This window comes from Muscardinus avellanarius (assembly GCF_963383645.1).
Source record: "Muscardinus avellanarius genome assembly, chromosome: 10".
NCBI lineage: Eukaryota > Metazoa > Chordata > Mammalia > Rodentia > Gliridae > Muscardinus > Muscardinus avellanarius.
This window is the reverse complement of record NC_137796.1, coordinates 60,077,776-60,087,545: the sequence shown is the minus strand read 5'-3', so window position 1 is coordinate 60,087,545 and position 9,770 is coordinate 60,077,776. Positions and strand designations below refer to the sequence as shown.

Below are 9,770 nucleotides of genomic sequence, written 5' to 3'. Positions count from 1 at the left end.
AGCGGCTCACCTGGCTTGCTGTAGCCGTCGGTTGAGTTCGCCGCTGCCGCCGGCAGTATGGCGCTGCTGCCGCGTCCTCGGGCGCGTGTGTCTCCTCTGTGGCCCTGAGCTCTGTTCTCAGTCCGCTTTCTCTCTGGAGCCTGGTGGTTTTTTTTGTTTTTCTGGTGATGGTGTTTTCTGGCTATGAAAGGCGCTCTTTTTGTGGTAATGGAGATTGGTTGTTAGCGGGACTCTTAAGCCCCGCTTTTCTCGGTCGCCATCTTCCGATATAAAAGTTTTTAACATGATATATGAATAAATTTATTAAAATCAGCCTTCCAATTCTGAGTGTGCTGTAGATTTGTAGCATATATGAGTTCACACTAGCACCACTTGAAATGCTCAAGGGCACATGAATTTTCTTCTTTCACCTAAGCCATTACGGACCCTCCTCTTTTGCAGATGGGAGCTTGGGATTGAGATCAGCCATGGAATTCTTTTTGAGGACAGGTAACTTTCATCATTGAAAGTGTAGATGTAAATTGGGAAATAATTTTATTATTCCTCATCAGCAAAAATGGGCAGATGGTTGGGTAACATGATGATAAAACTGCAACAATCCCTTCCAGCCTCAGGATTTTCTCATGTATGTAGAAGGAATACAGAGTTACAAGGTTGTTTGAGCAATAAAAGAACACAAAGCAACCAAGCAGCAGAAGGATGGCATGGGCGGCTTTGTGTTCAGGAGATACCAGGGAAGAGAGTCGGTGACTTCGGACATGCTGTGCTCTCCTGTGGTGTCTGTAGAGGAGAATTACCATGTAGAGGCTGCTGTAGATCATGAGAGCCACAAACACAACATCGTAAATCACTATGACACTTATGAATTCATATGACTTCATTGCTACTGAGTTTGAGACTCGTATAGTTTGACAATATGGATGCGTATACCCATGGCCAGGAACAGTGAAATTGCCTGTGGATTTCACAGTTTGAATGATGTGGATACAAATCAGCATGTTGATAATCCAGAAGAAAAAGAAAGAGGGGAAAGTCCAGGCAGAGAGCTTAAGTTTAAGCCATTCCCACTGAGAGTTCCTGGGGCTGATCGTGATGGCTTGAAATGCACTGAGGAGAGAGGTAGTGAAGATGGAAAGACCGCGACACACTCTGCAGGAGAACAAAATTGCCTGACAACCTACATCATCCAAAAACCGTCTCACTCCAAAGGATGATGCTACATGCAGTAGTAACGTGAATATGATAGTCAGGATATTGACCAATGTCAGGTGCATGAAAAAGGAACTGATGGGCTTCTTCAGATGAGGCTGAATGAGAAAGATGTACATATGTAACCCAAAGAGCAATGAGTTCCCCAAGACACCAATGTACATCTGAGATATGAGGAAAATTCCCCAAACTGTTTCAGTCGGAAACATCATGTTAATGATATTAGATGTTTTAATTAGGGAAGCCAGGCCTGCAATGAGAGATGTACAAATGTAGAAACCTCACACAAAGCTGTTAAAATAACTAGAATAATATTGTGTCACTCAAAAAGCATTCATGAAAATAGGGTGACCATGTATAGAGCAGCACAATTTGCAAAAGTCAAATGAAGGACCCAATCTAGTTTTCTGGCCATAGGTAAATAGAGGAAATCTGGCATATCCTCACCTTTGAATTCTACTCAGCCACAAAGAAGAAAAGATTATATTTGCAGGAAAATAGATTGAAGTAGAGAATATTATGCCAGATGAGATTAGCCAGTCTCAGAAAGTCAGGATAGTATCCTTTCAGTCTCATTTGACAGCTAGAAAGAATGAGATTGAATGAATTCATATAAATTCAGAGATAGAAGATAGAGAGATAGAAATAGAGATGGGGGGAGAGAGATAGAGAGAGATAGAAATAGGGAGGGAGGGAGGGAGAGAGAGAGAGGAAGAGGGAGGGAGAGAGAGAGAGAGAGAGAGAGAGAGAGAGAGAGAGAGAGAGAGAGAGAACAGTTGAAAGAGGCCTTGGAGAGGAAGAAGTACTGTGTCTACATACAAAGGCATCACTACCAATGGCACTAACAGGAGGGGGGAAGGGGGAGTGGGTTAGAATCTGAAAGGGAACTCACCATGTGCTGTCTGCACGTATGTTTTTTTTTTATCACTTTGAACCTCACTATGCTGTATGATTACAATGCACCCAAAAAAGCACATTAATAACTAAAAAAGGTTCAAGGACAGAGTCAGATATTTAGTGAGGCTTTCAAAGTAAAAACCAAAGGGCTGGGTGTATCTCAGAGGTAGAAGACCCATGGGATCAGTGCCCAACACATACACACAGACACACAGACACACAGATACACAGACACACAGACACACAGATACAGTACTACACTACACACTATGTATATGTAGGATTTTTTTTTTATCGGTACAGGGAATGGAACCAAGGGGCATTCTACCTCTGAGCTACACCTCCAGCCCTAGTTTTTATTCTTTATTTTGAAACAGGGTCTTACTAAGTTGCAGAATCTCACTACGTAGCCGAGGCTGTTTGTGAACTGCAATCCTCTGGTCTCAGCCTATGAATGCTGGGATTAAAAGCATGTGTTACCATGCCCAGCTGTAGATTTTAATCTGTACATATTTATCTGTCCATGTGTAGTTTTTAATTTGTCCATCGCAATTCTAAAGCTGGAATATAATTTTTTAACAGGAAAACAAGTAGTTCAAGTTAAGCTATGCCTATGTTTGAATGTATCACTACCAATTTCACTGTTCTTTGAGGGGAGGGTGGATAGCTGGGTGTGACTTGAAGGGAAAGTCACCAAGACCTGTGTGTGTGTTTGTATAGCTTTGAACCAAACTACAGCATGTAATACAATGCACCAATAAAAATATATAAAAAGAGTTAGGCATGGAAACACACGCCTGTAATCCAAGTACTTGGGAGGCTGAGACATGAGGATTGCAGTTTTGAGTCCAGCCTCAGAAACTTTGTTAGGTCCTGTTACAAAATAAAAAATAAACTAGGGCTGGCTATGTAGCTCAGAGGTAGAATGCTGTGTTCAACTCCTAGTACCATACACACAAATGAAAGAGAGAAGAAAATGCATGTGTCAACACAGAAGAGAAGAAAAAGTGTGCAAGACAGAAAAATATCACAGCATAGGTATGTGCTGTTGGCAGACTCATATTCTATATAGGAATGCACACATAAAACTGGGTGTAATGGCAGCTCCTATTGTTCCAGCTACTCAGGAGGCTGAGGCAGGAGAAGATAGAAATTTTCTGTCCTGAAAAAATACACACCAAGGTAAAAGGTAATAGAATGGAGAAAGAAACATTGCCAAAGTGTGGATTTTTGAAAGCTTGAGTTACCTTATGAATACCAGAACTATTAGACAAAGACTAGATATTGAATACAGGGATGTTGTATCTTTGAGCTACACCCTTAGTTATATTTTCTTTTCTATTTTAAGCAGGGTCTTGTTAAGTGGCTGAGGATCTTGCTAAATTGCTGAGGCTGGCCTTGAACCTGTGATCCTCCTGTTCAGCCTCTCAAGTATTAGGATTACAGGCATGTACCACCATGCTTGCCAATTCAGAAGCTATAAAAAAAAAGAAAGCAGGTGACATACTACACACTAACCAAGAGTAAGCTACTTTATTTTCAACATATAATATCAGACTAAACAAAGCTTAAAGAAACAGAATTACTGAACCTAAAGAAGGCCATTGCAGTAACAATTAACTTTAAAAATTTACACATTCAAATAAACATAGCATCAACATATATAATGTAAAAACATATAGAGTTATAAAAATAAAAAAACCTACCATTTCTCAGGGATGTTGCACCCAAAGTCCTTTAATAATGATCAGAATTAGTAGACAAATGATAGTCATCATATTAAAAAATGGATCAAGGACTTCCAGGAAGATGGCGAGTGAGAAAAGCAGCGTTTATGAGTCCCACTAACACTCGATCTCTATTGCCTCAAAAATCAGCACTTTTCATAGCCAGAAAACACCATCAGCAGAGAAACAAAAATTGTAAATCCAAGGGACAGAGAAAAAGAAGACTAGAAGAACACCTAGAGACCAGAAAAGAAACCAGCCTGCATTGCAGCACCAGCACCACGCTGGTGCCATCTTCCCTTACAGCTCCAGGCTCCACAGAAGAAAGGTAAACAGGAGCTTAAGTGAGCAGCTTCAGAAAATTTGGGTGTAATTCAGCAATTCTTTCAGCACAAAGAATGTCTAAAACTCCCCGTGGCCAAGCTCATCATGCCCTTCAGGGACTGAGAACGGAACTCAAAACCAGAGAAGAAATATGCCAGCATTATGGCCGAGGGCGTGGCAATGGCGCCATATTGCCAGCTGTGGCAGCAAGTTCACCGCACCTGTGATAGCTCCAGTTCAGCACACTCAAAAACCCACCAGGCTCCAGAGAAGATCTTGATAAACAAGGAGCTGAAGTGAGTAGCTGCGGATCATTCGGGTGCAATTCAAAAGTTTTTTCAGCGCAAAGAAAGTCTAAAACTACCAAAGGCCATGCTCATCATGCACTCCAGCGACTCAAAATGGAGCTCAAAACCAGAAATGATATATGCCAGCATCATGGCTGAGGGCGTGGCACCAGCGCCATATTGCCAGTGGTGGTGAGTTCACCGCACCCGCGACAGCTCCAGATCACCGCACTCAACAACTGTCAGTGAAATTGCGGCCCCTAAAGGAGAAATCCCAGCACTGCACCACAAGGATTTGCACAACTTTGAAATCTCCCTGGGTCTGAGAATTTGCAGTCCAAAGCAGTGAAGGAGTAGCAGTGGCAGAGATACCACATGCTAGTCACAGCTCCCTGTGGGAAAACACCCAGTCTGGCATCCCCATGGTCTCGCACAGCCTCGATGAACTCCCTGGGTCTGAGACTTTGCGATACAACCCAGTAAAGGAGTAGTGGTGACTGAGATTACTACAGAATTGAGATCCAATCACCCTAAGTGAAGTTGTAGTGACCCAGGGAAGAACCCAGAAAAGGCACAAACTTCTGAAATAATGGGAAAAAGGAATAACAATGGAGCCATGAATGACCATGACCCCACAATACCAGAACCTGATAACACAGAAATTCACAGATCTCCAGAATATCAAATCAGGAAAATAACTGTAGAAATAATACAGGACCTTTGTAAAGAATTTAGAGAGAGTTTAAAAAAATAAAGGATGCAATCACTGAAATCAAGGAATCAATTCAAATTATAAACAATCGATTAGACCACATGGAGAATAGAATCTAGCTCCTAGAAGATGATCACTCCAAAAACTAAGGCATAGTTTATAATTCAGAAAAAAAATATCTGACAGCAGGAATTTGACAATGAAGAAATATGGGTCCATTTTAAGAGAGCTAACCTAAGAATAATTGAAATAGAGGAGGGAAAAGAAGGTGAAACCAAAGGGATCAATAATCTCTTCAAGGAAGTAATAGCAGAAAAATTTCCAAACATAAAGTAAGAGGTCGATACACAGATTCAGGAAACTTATAGAACTCCCTTTAGACAGAATAAGAGAAGAGTTTCTCCACACCACATAATTCTCAAAATGACAATGGGGAAGCCAAGCAGAGAATCTTAAAGGCAACAAAAATAAAAGGCCAAGTGACATTCAGAGGCAAACCAATTAGAATCACTCCAGAATTCCCAAACCAAGAAGGGCCACACCAAAAGGGTGTGGAGTAACATATTTTAAACTCTGAAAGAAAACAACTTCCAGCCAAAAATTTCCTACCCAGCAAAACTATCTATCAAATTAGATGGGGAAATAAGAAGCTTCCATGACAAACAGAAACTGAAGGAATTTATGTCTTCAAAACCAGCGCTAGAGAAAATACTCAAGGAGATTAACTGCAAAGAAGAAATAGGTAATACATACCAGAACCAGAGAAACAAGATTTCCCATCCAGCAGACAACTAAGCAAAGAAGAATAAACAGTATTTCAAACAGAAATAAAATCTTAACATGTTAGGAATTAAAAATTATCTCCCAATAATCATACTGAATGTAAATGGCCTCAACTCCCCAATAAAAAGACATAAAGTGACAAAATAGATTAAAAACCAGAATCCATCCATCTGTTGCTTACAAGAACACACCTTACAAGTAAAGATAGGAACAATCTCAAGGTAAAGGGCTGGAGCAAGGTAATCCATGCTAACAGAACTAGAAGGCAAGCAGGAGTAGCAACTATGATGTTAGACAAGTTAGACTTCAAACCCAAACTTATTAGAAGAGACAAAGAGGGTCACATTTTACTAGTAAAAGGAATAATCCATCAAGAAGAATTAACAATAATGAACATCTATGCCCCAAACACAGGTGCAGCTACTTTCATAAATCAAACTCTTTGTGACATAGAGTCACACATAAATCTCAATGCAATAATACTGGGAGACTTTAACACACCTCTCACAATACTAGACTGATCTTCCAGACAAAGGGTCAGTAAAGATGTCTCAGAACTAAAGAACACCATTAACCAAATGTACCTGTTGGACACATATAGAATATTTCACCCAACTACAGCGGAGTTGACTACTTCCTAGATAAATACAACCTTCCTAAACTGAGTCAAGAAGATATAGAACACTTAAACCAACCAATAACAATCAAAGAGATTGTAACATCATATATTTATATTTAGGTCTTTTATCTATTTTGAGTTAATACTTGTATATGGGATTAGGTAAGGGTCCAATTTTATTCTTTTCCATGTAAATATTATTTTTCAACAATATTTAGTTAAAAGATTATTATTTCCACCACCAAATGTTCGTGGAAACCTTGTCAAAAATAACTTGACAATATAGGGAAGAATTTAGCTCTAGGCTTTTATTTAACTCCAACAGTTTATATATCTGCCTTTAGAACAGTACTACACTGTTTCAATTATTGTAGCTTTATATGGTTTGAAATCAGAAAATATATATCTTCTAGCTTTGTTCTTTTTCAAGATCGTCTTGGGTATCTAGAATCCATATTCCATATTAGGATAGATTTTTTTCTGAAAAATAAATATATAAATATATGATAGTTTCACCTAAAAAAATAGAAAACAATATTCTCTGGTAAGAAAGAAAGCAAAAAGAAATATTGAAATGTTATCTTTAAGTCATCAAAAGCTTGGTATCAGACAAATGAAACTGTTATGTGAGATTATCATTTTTAATTTTGGAAAAATTGCTATAATACTAGATATCAACCACTAAGCCAAGCATGGGAAGGAGGGATGGGGAGAGAATGGGGTGGGGATTGGGTGGGGGCTGACTGGGCGATGTGTGCATGTATGTCTACAAAAGTTTGTATCCCACTATGATGTATGAATACAGTGCACCAATAAAAAAAGATTTATATTTAGGTCTTTTATCTATTTTGAGTTAGTTTGTATATGGTGTTAGGTAAGGGTCCAATTTTATTCTTTTTCATGTAATTATTATTTTTCAACAATATTTAGTTAGAATATTATTATTTTCTCCATCAAATGTTCGTGGAAACCTTGTCAAAAATAACTTGACAATATATGGAAGAATTTATCTCTAGGCTTTTATTTAACTCTAATGGTTTATATATCTGCCTTTAGAACAGTATTACACTGTTTCAATTATTGTAGCTTTATATGGTTTGAAATCAGAAAATATAAATCTTCTAGCTTTGTTCTTCGAGATTGTTTTGGGTATCTAGAGTTCGTATTCCATATCAGGATAGATTTTTTTTCTGAAAAATAAATAAATAAATGTATTATTTCATTTAGTTCCACCTAAAAAAAGAAAAAAATATTCTCTGGTAAGAAAGAAAGCAAAAAGAAATATTGAAATGTTTTCATTAAGTCATCAAAAGCTTGGTATCAGTCAAATGAATAATACTAGATGTCAACCACTAAGCCAAGCATGGGAAGGAAGGATGGGGAGGGAACGGGGTGGGGATCGGGTAGGGGCTTACTGGACGATGTGTGCATGTTTGTCTACAAAAGTATTATCTTTATACCACTATGATTAATGCATATAGTGTACCAATAAAAAATACTGAATTAATTCTACAGTTATATTCCTGATTTGATCTTTGGAAATCTCTGCATTTCTGTGTTAACAAGTTCTGTTACTGTGGGATTGTGAGAGCTCATTGCTCCAGTGTTGTTCCTCCTCATGATTTTAGAAGTTTGTACCTGTTCCTTTTGGTAGATTTCTCTCAGTCTGTAGCTGGTATATTCATGGCAACTTGTATTTAACAGTGAAGGTTGAGTACGGAGGAAAGGGGAGGAGTAAATGGAAGAATAGGGTAATGTCTCAGATAGTGTCAAATAGTATGCATATATGAGTTTTTTAAGGTAGTATACACTAAAGAGTAGGGATAGTACCAATGTAGTAGAATTCTAGTAACCAGTGTTGAGTTTCTGGTATCATGATATGAATTGGATTTAATACAAAACAAAGAAATCACAAAAAGAAGAGAAAGATAGAAAAGGGATAGAGAGGAGAGAGTATATTTGTACAAGGGAAGAAGCTTGGGAGAGGATTTGGTAAGAGGGTTAAAAACAACAAAAACAAACAAACAAAGCAAAACAAATATCATAAAAACAAAACAAAACAAAAACACAAAAACCCCACAAGCCCCCTTCAAAAAATAACCCCCCCAAACAATCAAGTATACACACACGCACACAAAAACAACAACAACAACAACAACAAAACCCCCCACAGAATCCCAATAAAAAATTGATGTAACTCTACAAAAAAAAAAAAAAAAAAGAAATAAAGAACAATTCCAAAGCTTCTGGAAGAGGGCATAGGTCCAACTCTGCAACACATAGGCACAGAAAACACTTTCTCAACAAGACCCCAAAGGCACAACAAATTAAAAGGTGAATCAATATGTGGGGTTGCATGAAACTGAAGAGCTTCTGTTCAGCAAAGGAAACTGTCAAGAACCTCAACCGAGAGCCAACAGAATGGGAGAAGATTTTTGCCACCTACACCACTGATAGAGGACTAATATCTAGAATCTACAGAGAACTCAAGAAACTCAACACTAAGAAAACAAAGCATCCAATAACAAAATGGGCAAATGAACTAAATAGACACTTCACAAAAGAAGAAATTCAAATGGCCAATAAATGCATGAAAAAATGCTCAACATCACTAGCAATCAGAGAGATGCAAATCAAAACTACCCTGAGATTTCACCTAACTCCACTAGAATGGCAATCATTCAAAACACAAACAACAACAAATGCTGGCGAGGATGTGGAGAAGTGGGAACTCTAAAACACTGTTGGTGGGATTGCAAATTAGTGCAACCACTTTGGAAAACAGTATGGAGAATCCTCAGAAGAATGGGAACAAATCTACCATTCGATCCAGCAATACCACTTCTGGGTATCTACCCAAAAGATAGGAAACCAAACTACCAAACTAATGCATGCGTATCTAGGTTCATAGCTGCACAATTCACCATAGCCAAACTATGGAACCAGCCAAGATGTCCATCAACAGATGAATGGATTGCAAAACCATGGGATATGTACACAATGGAATTTTACTCAGCCATTAAAAAAACTCAATTACATCATTTTCAGGGAAATGGATGGAACTGGAGGACATTATGCTAAGTGAGATTAGTCAGTCACAATAAATAAGAAATCAGATGCTTTCCCTAATATGGGAAAGCTAGGGAGAAATGGGTCATAGGAGGAACTCTAGGTGAAAAAGGAAATTCTATAGAGGAGCAAACAAGACAACC

At 38.4% G+C, this 9,770-nt stretch overlaps 1 protein-coding gene across 1 annotated transcript; it reads right to left on the bottom strand.

Annotated features, from left to right (window-relative positions):
* Window positions 1–461: 461 nt before the first annotated feature.
* On the bottom strand, window positions 462–1,421 carry LOC308268535 (olfactory receptor class A-like protein 1; the record flags this gene model as incomplete). The annotated part of the gene is made up of 1 exon (XM_080703656.1): window positions 462–1,421. The coding sequence occupies one exon, from the start codon at window positions 1,419–1,421 to the stop codon at window positions 462–464; it is 960 nt and encodes a 319-aa protein (XP_080559782.1).
* Window positions 1,422–9,770: the final 8,349 nt, after the last annotated feature.